This window comes from Anabrus simplex, chromosome 2 (genome assembly GCF_040414725.1).
Source record: "Anabrus simplex isolate iqAnaSimp1 chromosome 2, ASM4041472v1, whole genome shotgun sequence".
NCBI classification, from domain to species: Eukaryota; Metazoa; Arthropoda; class Insecta; order Orthoptera; family Tettigoniidae; genus Anabrus; species Anabrus simplex.
Window position 1 is genome coordinate 270,047,997 of NC_090266.1, and position 27,714 is coordinate 270,075,710.

Consider the following 27,714-nt stretch of genomic DNA (forward strand, 5'->3'; position numbering starts at 1 on the left):
CTGTGAACATTCTCTTCTAGATGCCACTACTGAAGAACTACAAATGTGCACCCTAGTGCGAAGTGAAGGAACTGTTGTTTGAGAAATTTTGTGTTCATAAGTTTGTTCTTTGTTAAATTTCTTTCAGTCATTTTTTTGGGTTGGCAGTATAACCCTTCTCTTTCCGCTTGTTTTGATTTTAGCCAATCCCGAATTTCTCTAATTAATTTTTGACCAATAACGTATGTCTTCTCCGATATGGATATGTTGCTTGATCCTAGCCAATAAAGTTGAGGGGGGTGTGGGTTCTCATTCTTGAAAGGTCTCGAATGTTCCACGAGGGTATTTAAACTGCTGATTTTCTGGTCTCCGGGCCACTTCTGTAACATATTTCCTAGTGTGATTATGTAGCAGGGGGTGGGAAGCGCCTCTTCCTTCGGGCAGCAGTTCTTCCATAAGGTAATGGCCTTTTAATAACTTCATTTCTTGCTAGCTCAGCAGTTTAACCCTCGGGGCAGGTTCGAAACTTTTATCATGTAACCTTCCTTTAAAATGTAAAAGACACTTGGTATAAATTCCGTCTCTTTAACTACAAATCGGGATAGAGAGTGCCTAACCCTCTCGAGCTCCCTCTCATATTGTTTTTGAGGTGACTACGTTTTCATAACCGTTTTTCTTCGCTTCATAATGTAATAAATTTTCCTATCGTGTCACCTCCGTAGTATGGGATTAGCCCTTGCATAAGCGGCCTAAGAGCCAAATGGGTTTTAAAAAGGTGTATAAGGAGTGCAAGTTACGCCTCCACTCAAGTTGGTATTTTGGGGCCATGTAATTGTCCTGTTTCTTTAGTGAATAGGCCTCAGTAGGTTGGGTATTTTTACCCCTATTCTTGCGTGCCTGGAGGGCAGCTTGAAGGTAGAGTTTGGTGTGGCCTCTGAATAGGCTTGAACTTTGAGAGCGGGTTGCTCTTTCTTAAATTGTATTTTCTGTGTGCCTCGAGCAGGCTTAACTGGGTAATTGGGAGCAAATGCTCCTTGGCATGATTGGGGTTTTCTGCCCCTTTGTTGAACCTTGTGTATAAGTAAAGTTGGGCTCATTGCTCAGGGATTGTGAATCTGGGGCTCGAAGCCCAAAATCCATTAATAAACTGTAATTGTACATTCTTAACTTGTTGATATATAACTGAGTTCCTGTTATACTTGTTATTTCTTGATCTCGAAAAGAAAATATAACCTTTGTTAAATCTTAAATTAATTTTAATTTCGTTGTTGAGACCTATTCCACCCAGCACCTTCTTTCACCTCTAACTACCACGGATAACTCCGTAACAGAGCTCATCTGGTTTTACCAGCACCACATCGAAAATATTCTTCCCTCTAGTTGGTTCCATCACTTTCTGAATCAGCTGCCCTTCCCATATTAACTTATAAGCCATTTGTTGTTCATGCTTCCTGCTGTTCACATTACCTTCCAAATTAACATTACCGAGCTCGATAGCTGCAGTTGCTTAAGTGCGGCCAGTATCCAGTATTCGGGAGATTGTGGGTTCGAACTCCACTGTCGGCAGCCCTGAAGATGGTTTTCCTTGGTTTCCCATTTTCACACCAGGCAAATGCTGGGGCTGTACCTTAATTAAGGCCTCGGCCGCTTCCTTCCCACTCCTAGCCCCTTCCTGCCTCATCGTCGCCATAAGACCTATCTGCGTCGGTGCGATGTAAAGCAAATAACAAATTGACATTTGATAAATTGAGATCACCTGCTACTATCACATTCCTTTTCATATCGTTTCCAACATAGCTGATTATCTTATCAAATAATTCTGAATCAGTGTCAGCATTATCCTTTCCCGGTATGCACACTCCAAAGACATCAAGTTGCCTATTATCTTTAGATATGAGCCTTACACCTAGAATTTCATGTTTGTCATCTTTAACTTTTTCGTAGCTTACAAATTCTGCTTTCACCAGAATGAATATTCCCCCTCCTACCATTCCTATCCTATCTCTATGATACACACTCCAGTTCCGTGAGAATATTTCTGCATCCATTATATCATTTCTCAGCCATGATTCAACTCCTGTTACAATATCTGATAAGTATATATCTATTATATTACTTAATTTGATTCCTTTACAATACTTCTACAGTTGAGCACTAACATTTTTATGTCATCTCTACTTGACTTCCGTTTCCCTGTACCCTTATCACCGCTACTTACGCCACCCCGGTTCTCTGAATGTACCTGTCTATAGCCCTTCTAAACAAATTTCCTAAGTTATATGTATCACTGTGGTTTAAGTGAAGGCCATCTGAGTGCAGATATCTATCTCCTACCCACCCATTAGGATCTAGAAATCTCACTCCCAGTTTCCCACATATCCACTCCATAGTCTCATTTAAATCCCCAATCACCTTCCAGTCAGTATCCCTCCTACACAGTATTCCACTAATAACAATCTCCGCTTCCTTAATCTGCATTTACCAGATCCCACATATCCCCAACTATGTTGGTATTTATACCTGCTTGTCTTACGTTGTTAGTACCAACGTGAAACACTACCACCTTCTCCTTTCCCTCTTCCTTCTGTTCTACTTTCCTCAACATCTGCCTCAACCTAATTCCTGGATAACACTCTACCCTGGTTCCCTTTCCTCCACATACTTTCCCCACATGTCTAACCACGGAATCCGCTATGACCAGAGCCTCAACCCTACCCACGTCATTTGATCCCCTCCCCTCCTGGTCAGTGCTATCGTCTCTCACTGCTACAGAAGCTACTTCCTCCTCCCTTTTCTCCCTCCCATGACCCTGTTCCACCTGCCTTTTCCTATCCTCTACTCTACATTTCCATTTCTTACTTTTTCCCTTCCACCTACTACCATACATCTCAGCAACAGTTCCCTGTTCCTCATCTTCCCTCAGTTGTTCTACCTGCAGTGACTCGTACCGATTTCTCACAGACACCTGTCCTGAATTCTGATCCTGAATAGAACCCTTAGCCTGCAATCTCCTTCCCCTTAAAACATTAGACCACCAGTCTTCTACAATTCCCCCCTTTCCTTCCCATCCCTCTTTTACCCCTACTTTATCCTGTACATTTTTTGATGGAGGCCTACCTTCCTTCCTGTCCTCTGAGAGAATCCTAAATATCTCCCTCAAACTCTCCAACTCCTCCCTCATACTCCTTAACGCCTGGCCACACCCATAGTTCCTACACTTGCACTCCTTAGCCATTCTTTACGAAATAATGAGAAGAAAAGAAAAAATAAAATAATTTATTTTGTGCAAAATAAAAATGAAAAGAAGGAAATGTTGTCTATAAAAATGAAAGGAAAGAAATATTGTCTAGGACAGTTCACAAAATCACACAACAACAAAGTAATTATTATAAGCTGCTACTACTACTACTACTACACTACAATACTACTTAGTTGTACGAATGTTTTTCTACAACACCCTAACAGAATGAAAATTGATGTTAATTACTGAAAACCGAAAGTAATACTCGAGAATTAGGCCTAGACAATTCTAAATTGCCATTAAGTCTACCCTAATTACTGCAACAGAATTCTAGTAAGAGAGTTAATACAGATACCACAGATACTATAGATACTACAGATATTATACTGCACAAATATTTCACAGTAATAGAATAAACACACTAACTTATAATAAGATACCTACTATAATACACTACAATCATTTTAAACTACATTCAGACATATCCTAATTACAACAGGTTATTACTAAGCACAAACAGAAATGGAAATTCAATTAAAGTTTGAAATTTGCAAGACTACTCAAAATAATAGTATAAGCACTCTAATTTTTAATAAGTTACTACAATACACTACAATAGTTTTTAAATTATGTTAAGACATATCCTAATTACAATAGGTTATTATTAAGCACAAATAGAAATGAAAATTGCAATTAGTCCTAAAGTTTGAAATTTGCAAGAACAACCATACTCAAGGATTACCAACAAATTTAAATGCGTAAACAGAAGATTATTGTTAGTACTACTTTATCCTACTATGCTCTAATAGAAATGAAACCTTGCGTTTGGTTAAATGCTAAAGTATCGAAAGGGTTACCAAAAAAAAAAAAAACCAACACAAATATAACAGGCAAGATACTATCTACTATACCGTATCTTCACTACAATTCTCAACTGAAATGTGGTTATGTGATTATTACAGCTGGTGGATTACTATTATTTTCCCTACTCCATGGGACAGAATATAAAAGTGTCCTTAATTAAGGTTGTCTACAATAATTTCTCAAAAATATTTCTGTCAAAACTACTCCTACTACTCCAGGAACTTGAATTGCAATTATTGGGATATAGGAACTTTATTATTACTGTATTAGCTAACTGCTCATAAATACTGAAAGATTGAGGGAGCAAAATAATAATTACGGATACTTTAACTACCTACTCAGACCTACAAATGATTGGAATACAATACAGGATCAGCTGATTTTTATTTATATTTACTTGACTACACTACACCCTTTGTTCACGACTGTAGCCAACAATGCAATATTTGAATATGAAGAGCGACAATAATCAATAACAATACGACAGTTAACTATTTTGCACGTGAAATACTGTACATGCTGTTGAAGTTATTACCTTCGTGTTAGGTGGGACAGTTGAACTGCTATTTGAAATACCTTGTCAATTACCTGCACTAATATAACCACTGCCGAAGTTACGACTCTTTTTAATATCCTGTCTTTGTAAGTATTTTATCAACAAACCCACTAATATTTTAATAACACCTACGGAACTACCCAGTGTAAAAATTGTAAATAAATACCACTAATCTCAATTACTACAAACACTAAACACCAATATTTGTGGAACTAAATGTATCACACACACACAAAATTTGCTAAATTTCTACAACTATTAACTACTTTATCACTAAGATAATACAGAGCTCTTGCAACAGCCAACCACTCGCTAGCGCATCCAACAAACATCATTACCCGGAAGGCAAGGTTTTATATATGGTCGCTGAATGCTCTGGATCCTTCTAGACATGGAAAGCAGTAGTTGGATAGAGCACACTACTCTAGCAGCATCAAGAGTCAAAAGCATTCTTGTTCATTTATTGGGAAGAGGCACCAACACTCGCTCACAGAGCACTCCGTTATCACTTCGCTGGCAGGACACTTTGTCATGGTTCTGTTAAAACTTCATCATTTTTTAAAATTTGATAACTGTAAGGTTGAATTTCCTAATTAATATATTTATTCGATCTCAAGATACGGAAGTAAATATTCACTGTCGATGTGGATTTAGATAAACTGTAAAACATAATAAATAAGGCTACAAATGTTGAAAATGGCGTGAACTATTTGTTAGTTTTGTCTCTCAACACATACCAATGCAATATGATTGCACCTACAGTTCCACTACTAGCTTCATTGGGACATTCAAGGCTCCCCATACTGGCAAGGCTACATGGTTCACAGGGAAGGAAGATATACACCGATGTGTGATAATTGAATTTAGAGATACCTGGCTAGTAGCGTGTAGCACCTCCTTTTGCCCTTATGACAGCGGCGATGCGGTGAGACATCAGAAACATTGAGGAGCCATACTGAATCATGACCACTGTACAGTCACCCATAATGTAGGAGAATGATCAGAGCAGGGCCCAGTGTGTGCACATCCCTCATGACAGCATTCTGGATGAGCTCTCTAGGATTGAGTTTAGGTGGCCTTGAGGACCAGGCAAGAATCCTCATGTCCTTAGAGTGCATAAAAAACCAATCGGTCACAATCCGGAAGCAATATGGTGCATTGCTTTGGCGTGTAGGTACAGTTCTTTCGCAGTGTGCTGGAGAATAACAAATGAGTGGAAATCGTCTGAAAGAAAGTTCCTGTATTGTTTGCTGAAGAGGGATGTTGGCTTATGTACCAGGGTTCCACTTCATTCCACATGAATGGTCCCTGTACTACGGCATTTACATAGTCTACCGTAGAGCCATTTCATTAAAATGCAGCTGTCTCTAATTCAATTGTTTGTGTTGTTATGTTTGAGTCATCAGTCCATAGACTGGTTTGATGCAACCCTCCATGCCAGCCTATCCTGTGTTAACCTTTTCATTTCCACCTAACTACTGCATCCTACATCTACACTAACCTGCTTGTCATATTCATACCTTGGTCTACCCCTACCGTTCCTACCGCCAAACTTCCTTCAAAAACCAAATGAACAAGTCCTGGGTGTCTTAAATGTGTCCTATCATTCTCTCTCTTATTGTCAAATTTAGCCAAATCGATCTCTCACCAATTGGATTCAGTATCTCTTCATTCATGATTCGATCTATACATCTCACCTTCAGCATTCTTCTGTAACACCACATTTCAAAAGCTTCTATTCTCTTTATTTCTGAGCTAGTTACTGTCCATGTTTCACTTTCATACAATGCCACACTCCTCTCTACTGCCTGTTCATCAGAAACATCTTTCTAATTCCTCTACCAATGTTCGAAGTGAGCAAATTTCTTTTCTTAAAAAATGTCTTCCTTGCTTGTGCTAGTCTGCATTTTATGTCCTCCTTACCTCTGCCATCGTTAGTTATTTTACTACCCAAGTAACAATATTCATCTACTTCCTTTAAGACTTCATTTCCTAATCTAATATTACCTGCATCATCTGCCTTCGTTCGACTGCACTCCATTACTTTTGTTTTGGACTTATTTATTTCCATCTTGTACTCCTCACCCAAGACTCTGTCCACTTCTGTAGATCTTCTGCAGTCTCAGATACAATAACAATATCATAGACAAATATCAGGGCTTCGCTTCGCTTCAAAGCAAAGCAAAGCAAAGCAAAGCAAAGCAAAGCAAAGCAAAGCAAAGCAAAGCAAAGCAAAGCAAAGCAAAGCAAAGCAAAGCAATTAATTCAGGCAATTCAATTATTGCTAAATAAATATATATAGATTAGATGATAAGTTTTATATAATCTTAATTTATCCTCTCAAGGGAAGTATCAAAATGTTCTGTGTCAAAACCCTCCTCTCATTTTGATGGTTGATTCTGTGTAGTATAAGAAGACCACATGCAAAAAGTGAGCTGCTCTTTTCCACTGCACATCCCAAAATTGAAGTAGGAATCACTGAAGTCACATGAGCAATGTAGCACAGCTGGTTATCCCTGGGAGAGAGCCAAGTTATCAGTTGAGCTGACGACGTGGAGTCTTAACTGCATGTTTTTTAAGACTACTAGCATAAGTTGGAGAATAACTACTAGTTTTGAGGGATGATAAAATAAGAAATGGCTGGTAGTGATGGAATGTTTGAAACATAAGTCTTTTTAACATCATGCACAACGAACAAGCACTTCATTGCCACATTGTTCATTGCATATTTTATTTTTTGTTTCCAGGTAGTATTTAATAGGCACTATAAACTCAGCATGTCACTCTCTTATGTATTTCCCAGCAAACCAGGACTATTTGATCATGTCCCAGAATCTTGAGATGAGAAATGAAAATGAATGAACGACTGTAATTTACGAATAATGCCTCGATGATAATGTTTAACATTAATGTCCTGACAAGACATAAGCTCTGACAGTCTGTGGTATAAAAATTTCCATAGTCGGAAGAACAACTTGTCCAGGGTTGGGAGTTTTCCCTGATTTTGTAGCTGTGACAATATTATCAGCTTTATTTTTTTTTTAAACTATTGGGCCTTAACTTCCTGCAGGTAACAGGTATTATATTATACGAGTGATGATTGGTGCTCTACTGTAGTGTGTGTGTCTTTCACCAACAAAAGGATAGGATCCATTTAGATTGCATTTCTTGCTCAAATCCACTCTGGTCCATGTTGTGAATTAAGGAAGGGGTAATTAATGAATCACCCTTTGGCTGTCTTCACAAATTCCTCTGCTGCTTTGTCAATTTCTGCATCATCATACAAGTGGTATTGTGAAACAAATTTAGTAATCTTCCTGCTCTTAATTCTGTGTTTTTTCTCGAATCAAGCAATCCATGCATGGGATGCACAAGTATCACCCTTTGTAGTCCTTGCAAAATTTCCACAACCCTCAGTCATAAGTCTTCATCACTAACACTGCTTTCTGATTTTCTAGTCTACTGAAAGTGGGAATAAAGTTTCTCATATACATTTCTTTTTTTTTTGCTTTCAGTTTGATTTCCCACCTGCTTCTTCAAAATGTAAGGTAGGTATTCTGATGTAACCAAGAGAAAGTGGCTTCAGAGGTTTGTAAATGACCACTGCTTCTCATCACCTTCATTAATCCAGAACTTCATAGATTTTTCCTTGTAAGCACTGCTGATAATAGGCCCTTTAGGTTTCTTTCCTTGACTAGGAATATAGCTAGAACTTGATGAGTTACCTGGAGATAGACTGGTTGCATCACTAGATTCCAGGGATTTATGCTGGAGTCTTGAACTCGATCCTCCATCATCGCTTGTGGTTGGAGAACGAGAATCACTGCAGCTGTCACTATCATTGCTGTTCTCATTCATATCAGGAGATGTCTCTATAAAACAATGAACGCCTGTCTAATTACTGTCAATTAAAATCAATTACAAACTGACCAATTTCTTCTTCTTTTGAATTTATTTATCCTGCAGAAGAAAAACCTTTATCACAGGAATAAATCAATGTGAGATTTTTGTTATTTCTTTTACGTCGCACCGACACAAATAGCTTTTATGATGACGATAGGACAGGAAAGGCCTAGGAATGAGAAGGAAGCAGCCGTGGCCTTAATTAAGGTACAGCCCCAGCATTTGCCTGGTGTGAAAATGGGCAACCACAGAAAACCACTTTCACGGCTGCCGACAGTGGGGTTCGAACCCACTATCTCCCGGATGTGAGCTCACAGCTGTGCGCTCCTAACCGCACAGCCAACTCGCCCGGTTAAATCAATGTGAACGGTAACACGTGAAGAGGATTTACGACCTCTCCGTGTAAGGCACACATGTGACTATTTTATTTTCATTTCAAACAACTCCCAAAATAGCTACATTACTTTCTGTTAAACTGATATAACAGAACCAACTCTGGTTTATTTGTCCCCGCTTCTACATACATGCGCAAACATCAGCAGGTAGGTTGGCAGCCAGCCAGCAACTAGAGTCGTCCAGTCCATCAAATTCCAGTCACATATAATTTATATGTGTAGTTAGGCCCCAGATTTGTCAGTCTTCCTGTTTGAAGCAGCAGCTCATCAGTACAAGTGGTCTTTTTACACCTTGAAGAATCAACCATCAAAAGGAAAAGTGGGTTTCAAATCTACAATTTTGATACTTCCCACATTGAAAGAAAGAAAGAAAGAAAGAAAGAAAGAAAGAAAGAAAGAAAGAAAGAAAGAAAGAAACAAATAAATAAATAAATAAATAAATAAATAAATAAATAAATAAATAAATAAATAAATAAATAAATAAATAAATAAATAAATGGACACTGGATCTATATCTAAAGAAATAAAAATAATGAGCAAATAACAAGTAACCTGAAATGAGAAGATCTTCTTTCCAAATTGAGTTCTCTCTAAAGTGTATGGAATAGTTGCATCAAAGCATCCTTGAGCCAGACCCAACATCTGAGCACCAATGCCAATACGGCCCTCATTCAAGAAACCAGCTGCATACTTGTAACCAAGTCCTTCCTTTCCTAAGATATTACATTTTGGTACCTAGAAACACAACAGGAAACAATATTTCACAATCATATACATTTTTGAGTGGAAGATTTGGCAAATGTCTTAAAAATTATGTATTTATTGCAGGTTTTTTGTAAAGTGCAAAACTTGCTTAGCCAATATTTTTATTATTGTATCATCTGCCAAATTTGGAAGTTACATTTTTAATCATTCAAGTTCCGAGAAATTGAGAAACCGGCTCAGTTATATAGGCTAAAAGTGTATTTATACAGCTAAGGCATCCCTGTATAGGCCGTGGAGGCCTCTGAAACACAGGAAGTAAAGGCTTCCACTATTCATATCTTCAGTATTAAGAAAGATAGAGTAGTTAGCCCAACCCCTGACCACCTTTGCCCCCAGGGTCATATGTCTCACTAGAAAAACAGGTCTCATTTCTAAATTTCTTGACCTTTCGACAGGGAACCGAAACAATGTTCTTCCAGATGAGCCAAGCATTACTTTACTGCCTTAACTAAGCAATTTGCTACATAAGAATACATTATTCATACATACAACAATAAAACTTCCAGCTTTCAGCATCTTCAATTAGAGAAACAATGACACAATGTTCTTAATAATAGGTAATTTGTAAACAACCCTAATTAGTCTTTCTATGTTAAAAAAAAAAGAAAGGAATGAGGAGAAGCAACATTATAGTCAGATATCAGTATATCACTACATTACAAGTTAAAACATAAAACCATTTTCTTCACCTTCCCATATAAACCTTTTACATTGACAATTAAAAGCATTCTGTAAACAGTACACATCATGAAATCATTCATGTAAACAATTTAAATGAAAGAACTGAAAAGTATAATGAAAAAGTGCAGTATTTATTATCATTATCATGTGAATAATTGCAGTGCTCTTATTACTGTGACTGGCCATGGCCTCGTTTCTTCGCCGAATGACACTCCCAAACGGAGCCCCCTTTTATAGCGTGTGGAGGCTCACGTGCACTTAAGACCACACATACCGGGAGGGGGCGTCCATCGGGTTATCGGCAAAGGCAATGATCAGCCACTAGATGGTTACAACCATCTTTTCTGCTCTCTTTATTGTGTAAACATACAGTGCTAGAAGGAAGGGAGTTGCATGGAGGACAGCTCTGTGTCCGTACTCAAGTTACAGCGGGTGACGGAGCTGTCGGTATATACATCGAGATGAAAGAAGTTTATATAGTTCAAATCCGGAAGAGCCTAGTGGGCCACTACCACGGCAGCGGCAGTCTCTGCAACGTTGATGCAGGCCCGCTGCCCGAATGCCTGTTCCCAGGCTTGATGATACGCTGGTGCCACTGCTGCGATGGACCAGGGAGTTGCATCAGAGTAGATCTTGACAACATGGTGACCAGGGTGCACCAACGGGCTGTAGCGGCGAACTCCGGGGTGAACAATCGCCGGACTCAGGAGAACTCGCCAGCAAGAATATGTTTTGCCAGGAAGCAAGGCCAAGTACTGGATCTGTAGCACGATCAGCTTAACACATTCACTCCCACTCCCTTCCAGGTATTTAAACATGCAGCCCAGCGATTCTTAGATGCCACTCTGACTCGCTAGGTAACTAATTGCTTATTACTCATTGCAGCTGACACTTTCTCATTAACGAATTTAGAATAGGAGTCCCATTCTAGTTTTGGAGAAAAAACTAAAATTTCTCAAGGATTCAAAAACAAAGTCCGTCGACTCTCACAGAATGAATAATTCACATACGCCCCAGTTAAACAATACTCCCTCCACTGTGAATCTATCTGATACCACATTCACTAGTAGCGAAATGGACCTCTTGAATAAAGGCATGAAATTTAACTGGTCCAACCCCAATAAGTCTGATGACCTCATTACCAGTATTGCCGAGGCTGAATCTATTATTTTAAAACTCCCTATTGAACATCGAAATGACGTGAAATACGAAGTAAAGAAGAACCTCCCCTCTTTAGTTAAAGAATTGAAATCCAAGTCAATATCAAACTTTAACAAACAGATAACCGGAATCAAGAGTAAAATCAAAAATAACAATATCAATAGTCACAAAAGCGGACAAAGGTCCCACAACGGTTCTAATGAATAGTGTACCGGGCGGTACACCTCCACGCCGCTAATTCAAACATTGCGCCAGTTGAAACTCCTCTACTGGAGAAAGCCTGAACTTTAACAACCACATTCATTCTAAGGTTTCTCAGAAGATGTCTCTACTGTAAATTTTGAAGTGTTCTGAACTATGTCGGTTTCGATTTGTATTTGTTTGCTCTGTAGTAAGAAGTGTGAACATTCTCTTCTAGATGGCACTACTTAAGAACTACAATTGTGCACCCTAGTGCGAAGTGAAGGAACTTTTTTTTTGAAGAAATTTGGTATTCATAAGTTTGTTCTTTGTTAAATTTCTTTCAGTCATTGTTTGGGTTGGCAGTATAACCCTTCTCTTTCTGCCAGTTTTGAATTTGACCAATGAGTAATTTCTGTAATTAATTTTCCACCAATCCTAGATGTCTTCTTCTGTTTTTGACTTGTAATCTTTAGCCGACCAATAAAAATTTATGGGCGGGTTGTTATCATTCATGAAAGGTCTCGAATGTTCCACGAGGGTATATAAACTGCTGATTTTTAGGTCTCGGGGCCACTTCAGTAACGTCTCTCCTAGTGTGATTATGTAGCAGGGGGCGGGAAGCGCCTCTTTCTTCGGGCAACAGTTCATCTATAAGGTAATGGCCATTTCATAACTTCATTTCTTGCTAGCTCAGCAGTTTAACCCGCGGGGCAGGTTCGAAACCTTTCTAATGTAACCTATCTTTAAAATGTAATAGACATTTGGTAAATTTTGGCTTTTTAACTATAAATTGGGATAGAGAGTGCCTAACCCTCTCGAGCTCCCACTCATATTGTTCTGAGGTGACTACGTTTTCATTTTCATTTTTCCTCCCTTCGTAATGTAAATAAGTTTTCTTATCGTGTCACCTCCGTAGTATGGGATTAGCCCTTGCATAAGCGGCCTAGTGCCAAATAGGTTTTAAAAATGTATTAGGAGTGCAAGTTACGCCTCCATTCAACTCAGAATTTTGGGCCATGTAATTGACCTGTTTCTTTACTGAATAGGCCTCAGTAGGTTGGGTATTATTACCCCTGATCTTGTGTGCCTGGAGGGCAGATTGAAGGTGGAGTATGGTGTGGCCTTTGAATAGGCTTGATCTTTGAGAGCGAGTTTGCTCTTTCTTAAAAGTGGATTTTCTGTGTGCCTCGAGGAGGCTTTACTGGGTAATTGGGAGCAAGTGCTCCTTGGCATGATTGGGGTTTTCTGCCCCTTTGTTGAACCTTGTATATAGGTAAAGTTGGGCTTATAGCTCAAGGATTGGGAGTCTGGGGCTCGAAGCCCAAATCCAGTAACAAACTGTAATTGTACTTTCTTAATTTGTTGATATGCTACTGGGTGCCTGTTGTACTTGTTATTTCTTGATCTTGAAAAGAAAATATAACCTTTATTAAATTTTGAATTAACTTTAATTTTGTAATTGAGACCTATTCCACCCAGCACCTTCTTTCACCTCTGCTGTTCCACAGATACCTCGGAACAAATAGCATTAGCAAAACCGAAGATTTCTTTTCCGCTGAAACTTATAATATAGTGGAAAAAGACCCCACATTAAAAATCCAACGAGATCTTACAAACCTGTTACAAAAGTCTTCTTTTCTTTTACAAGAGTACGAACAATAGAACCTTACCATAATGAACCCTAAGTTACTTACAGCCAGAGCTCTACCAAAAATACATAAACAAGGGATAACAATGCGCCCCATTATAAATTGTAGAAATAGTCCCAATATAACGTTTCAAAATTTTTGCACCTTTTCCTATACAAGCATTATAAATTGAATAATAAAGCCTACATAAAGAATTCTGTCGACTTCTGCAACAAACTGTCCACATTCAAGCTAACAGATAATCATGTTATGGTATCATATGATATCACTAACATGTATTCGAACATACCCGTAAATGACACAATTAGCATTGTAAAATCTAACCTTATGAAACATAACAATCTAAGCAGATACGAAATAGACGATTTTATTAATTTATTGAAATTCATACTTAACAATAACTATTTCACATTCAATAATAAAATACAGTATATCATCAAAAAGGCTTAGCAATGGGCGACCCAATTTACGGCATCCTTGCCAACATCTTTATGGACGATATGGAAACCAAATTAATAATTAATAAAATTAATGGCGTAAATCTCTAGCTAAGATCTGTGGATGATATGTTCCCGATCAGAGATAAACAATTGAATAATAGTGACAATGTACTCAGGCTCCTTAACAACCTTAACCACAGTATTCAGTTTACTAAAGAGGACGAGGTCAACAACTCCTTAAACTTTTTAGACTTAACTTTGACTAGAGATAAAGATAAGTTCATTTATCAAATTTACAGGAAACCATCTGCCGCTCCTATAACAATAAAAAGCGAATCCTTGCACCCCAACTCCCATAAGCAGGCTACAATTTACAGCTTGATTCACAGGGCCATGAACATTCCTCTTTCTAATGCTAATCGAGAAAAAGAACTATGTTTCATCAAAGAATTAGCCATAATGAACGGTTTTAAACCTGATATGATCACCAGAATCATAGGTAAAATTAGATCAAAGAGTACAACTACATTAGTTCCCGAAGAAACCAAAGAAACAAGTTTCGCTATTTTTACTTTCACCAACCCAGCTATTCACAATGTCACTAAACCATTAAAAAAGCACAATATTAACATTGCATACCGGACCTGCAACAGTAACTGTAATATTTTTTCAATTCCAACTCCGTTAATACAATTTACGACAGATTCTCGAACTCGGGAATATATATACTCAGATGCACACAGTGCAATTTTTCTTATATAGGAAAAACTGGCCGTAGCTTTAGAATAAGTTATTTAGAACATTATAATGCCTTGAAACACAAAAAGCATTTCGCCATGAGTATTCATATGAGGGAAACAGGGCATAATTTCAATACTATCGATCAAGATATGCAAATACTCAAATACGTAAATAAAAGCAGTCTAATGACCGGGTATGAAAATGCTTACATTTCCTTGGACCAGTACTTTAATAAAAATAGTAATTTAAATGACGTCTCGGACATTAATAGCCCCATAATTTAGCAAATCCCCAATCTAATAGCTAACTTCGGAATAATGCTAAAAATTTCATGAAGATTTTCCATTATACACATGCTTTCGATCCTCCTGTAGTAACAACAGCAACAGTAGCCACACCTACAACGCCTCCTAGCACTGCATCACCTCCATTGGCTGACAACTCGCGTAACGTCCCGCCTCCCTTCCCCTTCCCGCTATCTTCCCCGTCTCGACGTTCGCATTCATACAACCCACATAGCAGCAAGTCAGTGACCATCAAACCTCAGTAAACAACCAAGGGACTAATCTCCCCTCAATTAATACACGGTCAAGTGCCTTCTGTTATTATTTCCTTACAGTAGTACAGCCTTTAAATTCCAGCAACTGACACACATACTATTCTTCCTTTTTCTTTTTTTTTTACAGGATACACCCGATTTATATCATTTCACCTAGGAGATCAGTAGTTCTCCATTTGAAGCCCAATATTATCACTACTACACAAAATATAATAATGTTTGAAACACAACATGAGGAAGTCCCATAAGGTTATTTACGCCGATCCAGACGACGTTTTATCATCAGTGCAGTTCGTTTTTCAATCAATATATGTGATTTTAGCATTCCTCATCATGTTTATTTTAAAAAACATCATCATAGTTCATTACAAGAGCTCACCCTTATGTGAATAACTGTTTTTAATCATAAACAGTCTAATGCAATTGAGCGAAGATTATTATGGTCATTGATTTATACGAACATTTAATCACTACATACTATAGTAACATTTCATGTCATTCATTCCACTTACATTTTAAGCAATTTTAATGATCAATATTTGTTTTAATAGACATAATATAATCTTATTGATTCTTTTTAAATTGTTAAAATTCGTATTTTATCAATGTATATTAGACGTTCTTTTGTTATACATACCAGGATCAGGGCCCTGACCCACCATGGATTATGTTATCTATAGCTGTTGATGCTCACTAAGATTGAGTGAAACATGTCCTACTTGTAATTAAATGGTTTTATCCTAAATATAAAGGACTATTGTGTATTGGAAAGGTGGTTTTATTAATATAATAACTTCTTATTCTGAAATCCAATACGGTTTTACAATGAGATTTATAACTTGTAAAGTATGCCAAGAAGCCAAATCTTGCTGAAAAATTACGTTACCACCTAGAAACCTCTTCTGCAGCTCACGAACAACTCCCCTTTCCAGCATTTGGGAGTACGAGTCAGATTTCATCATCCCATCAAATGGTACAAGGGGTCCTGACCCTTTATAGTGAAACACCCCAAAACATCTACGGGGTGTTTTACAGTCATTTGCAGATGTGCTGAAGTTGATGGCTCATTCTCTGCTCTGCACACACATATTGAATTATCTGCCTCTGTACTCCAAAATGACTCACCAGAGAAAATAACTTTCTTCCAGTGTTCCATTGTCTAATCCTCATGACTACATGTCCACAAGAGATGTTTTCTGCACATTTCTCCTGTTAGAAGGTTCTCATTACAGGTATGCAGGCTTTCAGTTGCCAGAAATCTATGACAAACACTAGAAATGTGCAGATTCACTTCCCTTTCCCTCAATTTGTGAGCCAAGTCAATAGCACACAGACTGGGGTTTGATATGCTTCTTCTGAGGAGAAAATGTTCATCAGATGGCATCATTTTCTTTTTCCTGACACAATTTCCCTTTTCCTTTGGTGAAAATGAGCCAGTCTGTTTGGTCGCTGAACAATTTTATTTATATTTCCTTCACCGACACCAAATTTAGTAGCAAAGTCTCTGTGTGTCATAGAAGTATTCTGAGGTAATGCTATAATCGCACTACACTTCCCAGAAGATGCATCCATTGAAGATGTTGGTGTTAATAATTGCACAAAGAAACCTCAAAATCCCTCTAAAGTGGCACACATTGAAATAAATGAACTTTTAACCTAACGCAATCATCACACAGATAACTACCAATGAATAACAGAGCAAAAAATATTTATAGTGTGTGGGAGCTAAGAATAAGCAATATGTAACAAACTGTTGCCAACCATTAAGAAAATTATGTAGGGAAAAATCCCCACCATGTTCTAATTAATTTGCACAGTACTGTAGCTGTTCCTTTTATTTTTTATGTTTTACTCTCTCCGCTCCTGTCCGTTTTATGATAGTGAACCTTCAATTATACTGCTTTCGCACTAGACTCAACTGGTGCTCTGATATCTGCAGGATTCTTAAAAACATTTCCTAGCAAACTGATAAAAACATATAATCTTAAACATGAATGTCTCACTGCTCTCCTTTCTCGTTTCTTATTGCATACAGTGAATTTTTCTTGTATTTATAGGATGACCAGTTGCTACACATTTCAGTAAAAAAATGCATCTTGACATCGAAAAATATCTTGTGATAGTGGTTGATATTACTCCAAATTGACAGACTGCATCAGGAATATTCTTTCTGCGGTTGCTTTGTGCAGCGTAAAAATAGACATCAAACTAATGATAAGCACACAAGTGTACCTACACAACAGGTATACTTATCAATATAGAAATAAAACACAATCATAAGAATCCTTAGGCAGGCAAATCCTGAGAAAGTTCAGATATGAAACTCAACTATCTCTTCCTCTCCCTCTTTACATTCAGTGTTTTGTTTAATTCTCAATATTGTAGACTTACTTCAATCCTTTACCTGGCTCTGATGATGACACATGTACATGTGAATCCATGAGAAGTTTATTTTGCAAGAGACTCAGACAAAATATCAAAACTATGGAAAGTTCTATATAGATCTGATATACCACAAGACACAGCATCTTTTGATTGTGCTAATCATTTATTGTTGATTATACTACCAGATAACAGAACTTGCTATTTTCAATAATATTGTAATCACAGATTATCCTGTTGTGCAGTAAGATGCCAGCTTTCATAATATTATAGGCTTCACACTTCTCACAAAGTAAGTCTAAATGCCAGGCACTGGAACAAACTGTATACGTCAAGTTTTCAAAATACAGTAATATCATACACTAATGGTAGATTGACTGACGTAAATCGTATTAGGTCTTGGAGAATGCACAAGTGCTCTTCCAATTCATTCCAAAAAATTTCAAAAATAGACATAATTCATTTCAATAAAAACTAACGATGTCAAGTTTTATAACTCTCACCTTGGACATGTATGAATACTCATCTGAATAATAATAATAATAATAATAATAATAATAATAATAATAATAATAATAATAATAATAATAATAATAATAATAATAATAATAATAATGATGATGATGATGATAATAATAATAATAATAATAATAATAATAATAATAATAATATCCAACTCCATTGCTGAAAGGTCAACAAAGAGGCCTCTGGTTCAGGAGGGTCCCGGGTTCAATTTCCATCCAGGTCGGGGATTTTAACACAGGTGGTTAATTCCTCTGATTCAGGGACTGGGAATTTGTGTTTGTTCCAACATACTAGTCTTCATATTCACACACCACACCACACCACACCACATTGCCAACCACCATAGAAACATGCAATAGGGAATACATCCCTCCATGTAGGGTTGGACTCAGGAAGGGTATTAGACCGAAAAACAGGACCAAATCCACATATACAACACAATTTACATCTGCGATCCCACCAGGGTGTGGGAAAAGTGGAGGAGGAGATTATTATTATTATTATTATTATTATTATTATTATTATTATTATTATTGTTGTTGTGTTTTCGTGGAGCAGAAAGAGGTGAAAGAAGGTGCTGGTGGAAATGGGTCTATCTACTATATCAAAGATTAACTTAAAACTTTAAAATAAGGTTATATTTCTTTTCAAATTTCAAACTTAACAAGCTTCTTCACTAGGTGAAGAAAAGAAAGGTCTGGTACAATAACAATCTTAGACTAGTTTAGATACAAAATTATGTTTTTATCTACTTGTTTCTTGTAAGGATTAGGTATGTAATATTATTTATTTCCCAACGTAAATATAATATTAAAATAGTTCAGATATTAGGATATTAGACCGATTGAAACATTAAAACAAACATGTGTAAATAAATATTTGCCATTGTAATTGGGATTAGAAATCCTGTAATTAATTAATAAATAAATAAATAAATAAATAAATAAATAAATAAATAAATAAATAAATAAATAAATAAATAAATAAATAAATAAATAAATAAATACAATGACGCCTATGTAGCGTTTAATTAAACACTAAATTCCAGAACACTTTGCTCCAACCGTCACAATCTTACAGCCTTGCAACAGGCACTAACAGTATCCCACAAAACCAGAAAGATTTTACAAACTCTCCGAATCCAACAAAGGAGACTGGCTCCCGATTTCTTACAGCCTACTCAAGGCAACATTACACAAAATCTTACAATTTCCGGCCTCTCTAGGCCCAACCTACAATTTACAATTTGTACACAAGGGTATCAATTACCCAAACTACTGGGCCTTCATGGAAAGAAGAACAGGTTAAATTACTGGCCCAAAACACAAAATGTATGGAGGCGTACACTTGCGCTCCTAGAAAACCAAATATAAAACCCTAATTGGGCTCGCGGCTCGACGATGCAGAGGCGAATTCCAAGCTACTGAAGTGACTAGAATGAAGGTTAATTTAACGCTTTACAGAAAAGAAAAACGGTTACAAAGTCGTAGTCACCTCAAAATAAATTGAAGGGGAACTCAAGAGTGTAACGCACTCTCTATCCCCGATTTACAATTAAACTCTCTATGAAATTTTACATTGGCCAAAAGAAGGTTTACATTTTACAAAACAGGCGGTTACATAGTTAGAAATTCGAACCTTCCCCTCGTGTACGTCTGCGGAGGTAACTACAGAGATATAACACTGGAGGCCATTACCTGGGCTGATGAACTGCCTGAACTGTCTTAACACACACACTCAGAAAGACGACGATCACTAGGACAAGGTAGCCTGAAATAGCCTCAGCTTATATACCCGAGGGGACGGTTCGAGAGGGTTCTGGACTAAATCTGGACACACCCTCTCACTTTTATTGGCAAATTCAAAAGGTAAAAGAAACCTATTATTGGCTGAAAAATAATTACAGAAAATTTGTGATTGGCCAGATTCAAAGCTTACGGGATGAGAGAGAAGTGTTACAAACCTTGAAATAACAAAATAAATGAACAATTTAGTTGAGACCACATAAGAACATAAAACTTCTTTAAATCACTAATTCTTCGGTCTTACACTAGAGTGCATGAGCTCAGTTTTTGTAAGGACATCTATGGAGAAAAGTTCAAACTTCATAACGTAAACCAAAACAAAAATAAATACAAGCAGTTTAGGCAACTTCAAAAGAACACATTGCTCAATAATTCAAGGGTGACATCTTCTGGTCAATGTCCTAACTTCATGCCGTAGCTGTTTCAAGATTTGTATGAGAGATAGCGTTCTTTAAGGTGCTTTATTTAAAAGTGCGGGGTTGAGGTGTGCCTCCCGGTACAACAACAACAACAACAATAATAATAATAATAATAATAATAATAATAATAATAATAATAATAATAATAATAATAATTTACCGGTTACCTCCATCGGGCGCGTCCCATTGGAATTGGGGAAGCTCGCTGGCTCTGCCGCCAGCAGAGTCAGAGGGTAGTAGGGAAATAAAAAAAACTGGTCCCTTGCCAGGGTTACGGCGAAGACTGGTAAATGACCAGAAGCCAGAAAACATCTTGAGGCAACCTCTAGGGCTAACAACCCTAGTTGTAAAAGGATGGGTACCCGTCCAAAGCAAAGTCAAGTCAAAAAGCATGATGGCATAACATTTCAAGAAACTTACCCCAGGGGGTAAATCTTCGGATAAATCCCTCGTCGTGAACACCACGGCGCACGAGTCTCGTTCGGATTCTGGGGGAGACTCGACATCATGCAAGAGACGAGTCGGAGCGTCTCGGTGTACCCCGAAGAGTCAAAAACTCAGGCCAAAATCTAAAACCTTTCTAGCAACTTTCAACATAAATTCACTTACACAAACTGGCAAGCTGAAAACCCTCACCAAAGCTCTTCACGAAAATCAGATATCCATAATGGCCCTACAGAAAACAAGGTACCCAGATGAAGAGATTTTTGAATCCGAAGGCTACCGATTTTTCAAGAGCAAAGCGCAAAGAGGAATCCTCAATGGAGCTGAGATGCTTGGAACCGCGTTTGCTGTTAGAACCAAGATCCTTAAATTGGTTGCAAATTTCGAACCTGTGAATGACAGATTGTCTATACTCACAATTAAATGCGCGAACAAAACCTACGCCCTAGTTAACGCACATGCTCCTACAAACGATAAGAACAAGTCTGATCCAGACGAAGTTGATAATTTCTGGGACCTACTGGATGAAAAATTAAACAAAATCCCCAAACACCATGTCAAGCTTCTTTTGGGTGACTTCAATGCCCAACTAGGTCGTGAACAGAAGTACAAGAAAGTTATAGGAAATTACCCTGCTCACAAAAGAACCAATCCCAACGGCAAAAGACTGGTGTCCATTTGCGAAAATCACAACCTGCAGGTCATGTCGACCCACTTTCGCCATCTACCCAGAAAGCAAATGACTTGGCGTTCTCCCGTCCAAGCTCTCGGAGAGTTCCAAATTGATCATGTTGCAATCTCCAGGAGAAACAGCCCTGAGATTATGAATGTCAAGGTAAAGAAAGGCATCAATGTGGCCCCAGATCATTATATGTCTCTTATCAAATTCAAACCAATTCCCGCAAACACAAGGAAGACAACCAAACAGATCACACGCTTCGACAATGATCAACTTCGGCAAAGGGTCGAGGAGTTCCAGGAGAAGGCTAGACCAAATGACTGTGACTTTAACAACGCCAAGAGTCTCCTAGTTGAGGCCGCCAAAGACGTTGCAGAAATCAAGAGAAGCAAAACGCATGCTTGGTAGAATGGTACCTGCGAATCAGTCCTCCAAGAAAGACTCAATGCATGGAAACAGTACTACTCTACGAAATCAGAAAATGATTGGGAAACCTACAAAACCCAACGTGCCCAAGCAGCTAGGGTGTTCAGAACTGAGAAACGTAAATACGAAAAATCCTTCATTGAAAAGATAGAACAAAACTTTAGGAAGAATGATAGCAGAGAGTACTACAGAGCCTTCAAACGCAAACTTGCTGGCTATAAACCACCATCTCTATGCTTTGAGCGAACGGACGGCACACTGGCGACGTCAAATGAAGAAAATTGCAGCATTCTGGCAGATTACTTCAAGAATTTACTTAATTGCTCTAAACCGCAAAGCGCCATTGAGACCAAGGAACCCTTACTCAGGTACCCGGATTCCAGACCACCCGACAGAAATGAAATCAAGCGCCACATTGCCCGTCTCAAAAATAACAAAGCGCCGGGGGAAGACTCAGTAGTAGCAGAACTATGGAAATATGCCCCAGAGGAATCACTTGATATCTTGCAAAAGCAAATAGAAGAAATTTGGAACAAGGAGACCCTACCCGAAGATTGGAAAATAGCTTTGATCCATCCATTACACAAAAAAGGCAGCATGAAGAACATCAACAACTACAGAGGGATATCTTTGCTACCCGTGACTTACAAAATTCTATCACTTGCCATCCTGGAGCGTTTGGAAGCACAAGTCGAACATCAAATAGGTGAATACCAAGGAGGGTTCAGAAAAGGTCGCTCAACAGCTGAACAGATCCAGAATCTCAAAACGATCATCAAATATTGTACACTAAGGTCCAAGCAGTATGTGTCTGTCTTTGTGGACTTTAAGAAAGCGTACGACTCCATTGACCGGGAAGTCCTGCTAAACATCTTAAATGAATTTGGAGTTGATTTGAAACTGCTGGCATTAATTAGAGCCACCCTGACCAATACAAAATCCAAGGTGAAGTTCCACGGATGTCTCTCGCATTCCTTTGACATCAAAACAGGAGTCCGACAAGGTGATGGGCTATCCCCGATACTCTTCAACTGTGTTCTTGAAAAGATCATCAGAACCTGGCGAGTGAGATTACAGGAAACCAACTACAGTCCATTGAGAATAGGGACCAAATCAAAGGGGATCGCAACAGACTGCTTAGCATTTGCCGATGATATTGCTGTTCTCTCAAACGACATAGAAACCGCTAGAGCCGAACAAACTGGTTTGCAGATATCGTTTGAGAAAACAGAAGTAATGACTAACATCAAAGAGGCTCCACCAAAACTCCATACAAAATACGGGGACATCACCCGAGTAGACAAATTCAAATACCTGGGTGAGATCATCATGAAAAATGGACTGGTCAAAGAAGCACTTCAGGAGCGAGTACGCAAACTGGAAATAGCCTACCAAACATCCCGCACAATCTACAACAAAAAATGCCTTTCCCAAAACACCAAGATACGTCACTATGAAACAGTTCTGAAGCCAGTAGTTCTATATGCAGCCGAAACCCTGTCTCTAAATGCCAACAAAGGACTCCTTGAAGAACTGGAGAAAAGAGAACGCAAAATTGTGAGAGGAATCTTGGGATCAAAGTACAGAAATGGAATCCATCAAAAGAGATCCAACAAGGAAGTCTACAGCAAAATAGAGAAAATTACCGACACAATCAGAAAAAGACGGGTACGATTTTACGGTCATCTGAAAAGAATGGATGGAAGAAAGTTAACTAAAGAAATCTTTCACTTTTTTGATTCAAACCCCAAAACCACAATTCCCTGGTTTAGAAATACCAAAGAAGACCTGCAAATGCTACATATCTCAGCTGAAGATGCCCTTAATAGAGATCTCTTCCGCAAGAAAATATTGACGAACGGGCTAAACTGAGACGAGCAACCGAAGAGAAGACACGGTGCCCCTTGGACAGAGGAACGTAAGCAGGCCCACTCACAAAGAATGAGGGAAATTTGGGCTCTAAAGAAGGCCAAGTTCAGTGTCAAATGCAACAAGACTTAACGTGGTCCTTGATGGCCCCAGCGAATTTTATATATATATATATAATAAATTATTATTAATACTTATTATTATTAATACTTAATACAATACTTAGCATAAAAATTATTAAATTATTATTATTATTATTATTATTATTATTATTATTATTATTATTATTATTATTATTATTATTATTATTATTATTATTATTATTATTATTATTATTATATCTAGATATTTAAAATGATTTAAAAAAGGGAAAAGTAACTCACTTTAACATTATCAAAGTGTACCATACAGGTACCAGATGCTCTAATACCCAGCTTATCTTCCTTCTTGCCAATACTTAGTCCAGGAGTATTTCTCTCAACAATGAAGCAGGTAATTCCTTTGTAGCCCTGTAATAGATATAATGTACCATGGTAATTAAATACATAATAAAAAGAATTAAACAACATGTAAAATGGGTTCCAACATTCTTTACATGTTGAATCATGACTAATAAGATACATTTTACAGTAAAACAAACATTACAATACTTAGCATAAAAATTGTAACAAACAATTTAATAACAATGTTCCAATATCCTATAGCTTTTGTCTAATATTCTTTTCAATATCGATTCTTTTTTGATGTTCCAATGTTTGCAGGTATGCTCATGATGAACAAGTACTGAATTCCTTAAATCACACACTCTAAAGAATTTGACAAGGAGATACAGTGGAAAATACTAAACTGTAAACATACTATTGGAAAGGTCTTGAATGTCTATTTTACATCATCCCGTAATATCACTTACCGAGTGTCTGGGAGAAGGAAAATTTAATTCAACTAGACACCAGTACCAAGCTCAGATAAATGACTGGCAAAACTATCTACCAGTGCTTCCACCAAGTCCTGTCCCTAAATGAGGAAGGGCATGTTCTCAGCACAGAAATGGATACATACCATCAATTCAGGAAGTATGCTGGATAGGAAATGTGATAATGGATACTGGAAACTTCATTCTATTTTACAGTGGAAATGAAATAATATCCTTGATACAGGATTCTTGATCAATTATAGAAGTGAACCATTTATAATACATTTCAAAGCCATAGATGAATATTGTGTACTTTAAGGTTTAAAGGAAAACTTAATAATCTGTCTATATTATACATTCAAGCAATGACAGAAGAGAAGGAAGATATAGTCAAGAATACCTTCTATGACAAACTTTACCAAGTTTACCAAAGTATGTAATGAAAATCCACAGCCTGTTTCCAGTCATTCGACCGAGTTAGGAATGGAATGAATGAAACCCCCATTTAGCGGCGAGGATAGGAATTGTGCCGGCTGCCGAAGCCTGTCGCACTCCTCTGGGGCAATTATTAATGAATGACAGATGAAATGAAATGATACTGGAAAATGTTGCTGGAATGAAATATGACAGGGAAACTGGAGTACCCAGAGAAAAAGCTGTCCCGCCTCCACTTTGTCCAGCACAAATCTCACATGGAGTGACCGAGATTTGAACCACAGAACCCAGCGGTGAGAGGCTAGCACGCTCCTGCCTGAGCCATGGAGGCTCTTACTGAAGTATAATACAATAATAATAACAACAGAGGATTTCAAGAGGCAGACGTGCCATGTCTCCTGATTTAAGCGGGAGATTCCCAATTTTTCATCGTTACTCCCGATCTCCCGATCGCCGGGACTAATCTCCCGATTTTCAGAGCAGTATCAGTAATTTTCGTATTATTTTAAACTTCCGCGGATTTCCTCGTCCTGTCGATATATGGCTGACTATGACTGGTTGATAGTAGTTCTAATAATGATACCAGATAGCAGTACGGGGCACGGTGGCCAGTCATGTGCTCCTCTTTGGTCTATAATAATACAGTCATTCTCTTTGCAAGCGAGTCAAGCGAGTAACCTAACCTCAGAAGTAGCATGCCATAGTCGTTTACCCGGGCCACGACATGCAGAAGTGCTCGTGTTGTGTCTTATTTGTTTTGGCCAAAATGTCAAAAAAGAAATATGATGCAGTGTTTAAAAGTGCTTATAGGGAAGAGTTTCCGTGTTTGACTCTATCCAGGAAGGGACCAACGTTCACATTCTGTACTATATGTACGTGTGACTTTTCAGTTGCACATGGCGGGAAGTGCGATATACTCAAGCATATGCAAACGAAAAAACGTAAGGAGAGTGCCCAGTGTGTAGGAAGAAACAAGAAACTGAACTTTTCATGTAAAAACCAAGATGTAAATCCTGTGACGAATGCCGCGGCGTTATTTACGTCATTTATCGTAGAACATAACCTGCCTGTAAATTGTGCCGATCACGCGAGACCTTTGTTTCGCAAAATGTTTCCTGATTCGGAAATCGCTAAGCGATATGGGTGTGGTAGAATGAAAACAGCAGCTATCATTACAAAAATGTGCATGGAAGAAAAGGCGAAAATTGTATCACATTTGTAGGTGAATGCATTTTTTGTTGCTACTGATGGTAGCAATAAAAGCAACTTGAAAATATATCCCATTGTTGTAACATTTTTTAGGCCTGAACTCGATGAAATTCAGAGTTGTCTACTCTCTGTGCCTAATTTAGAAGGGGATGCTACTGGAGCTAACATTGCCAATCTTTTGCTCTCAACTTTTCGGGAATTCCACATTCCATTAAAAACTGCCTAGCTCTTGGTGCTGATAATGATCCAGTAATGGTAGGATTAAAGAATGGTGTGGCAGGATGTTTGAAGCGGGAACATAGTAACATAATCATCGTAGGCTGCTCTTGTCACCTAATTAATCTTGCTGCAGAGAAGGGTGCGGCGTGCTTGCCCGTAAATGTACATGAAAGTATAATTGATATATTTTACTATCTGAAAACGAGTGCAAGGAGGAAAGAAAAGTTCAGAGAATTTCAGACTTTACACAACACAGAGATCAGGAAAATTCTGAAGTATGTGCCTACTCGATGGTTATCACTAAGAAGGTGTTTAGATAGGATTTTGCTGTAGTGGGACCATTTGGTTACTTTATTCAGAAGCAAAATTGTGAGTAAGGATTGTCAGATGGGAACTTTGAAGACTTACAAAATTCCTAAGCACAGTTTAAGTGCAGATGTGTCTTGTTTGTCTGAAAAGGTGAAGGGTTGTCATGACATTTCACCACACTCCTCACTTAAAAGGAAAATCCAGTCAACAGTTTCACTTTAAAAAAAAAAATGAAACTACTGATTATACTAAGAGCATGCATTATCACGTGAAGAACGACTATTCATGTTCCTTTCATCAAATTTACATAAATCTTTTTGCCTTTTTCTCTCAATTTTTATGGATATCTTTGAGAATCCAAACGTAGCTCTTCAGTCAAGTATGCCACACATCCACTTATTGAGGTGGCAAGGTTTGTGAAACCACACATTATTGAAAGCTCCTCCTCTCCCCTTGATATAGATGATCATACTCCAGCAAATCAAAAGGATGATTGTGATCTGATGATAGGGAACTCTGCGTTTGTTTTAGTGAACACTTTGAAGTCTGAGGAAAAATGCATATTCTTTAAGTCTGTTAGAAAGTGTTTCTCTTCATCATGTGACTACATGGTACACAAATTTCTGTTCAAAGATGAAGTTTTAATTAACCCCTTAACTGGGTATGACATCTTTAGACGTTTTCGCGCTGGGCTTCTACAGTGGGTATGACGGCATTAGTCGATCGTAAAATTTCGTGCGTATTTATCTTGATTGTGAAGGCATATGGCTTTGCCATGGAATCTATCGCATTAATTGATACGTTTTCCACGAGATCACGCTGTGTATTGTTTTTAGAGCTGTACAGCTTCATGAAATGTATTTGTTTTGGCGCCTTGCACAAAGTTCCCGCGCAGCCATTTATGAATCGAAGCATGGCTTCCAAACGCAAATTAGATCGACTTGATTGTACGGGTATTTCAAC

The 27,714-nt window shown here is 37.9% G+C and overlaps 1 protein-coding gene across 1 annotated transcript in view; it reads right to left on the reverse strand.

Moving 5' to 3' along the window:
- Positions 1-27,714, reverse strand: part of LOC136862773 (short/branched chain specific acyl-CoA dehydrogenase, mitochondrial) — a 158,669-nt gene that overhangs the window by 22,331 nt on the left and 108,624 nt on the right. Inside the window, exons 6-7 of the mRNA XM_067139019.2 lie at positions 24,050-24,175; positions 9,491-9,673 (exon numbers count right to left, since the gene is read on the reverse strand). Coding sequence (XP_066995120.2) covers positions 9,491-9,673; positions 24,050-24,175 — 309 coding nt within the window. The remainder of the gene's footprint in view (positions 1-9,490; positions 9,674-24,049; positions 24,176-27,714) is intronic.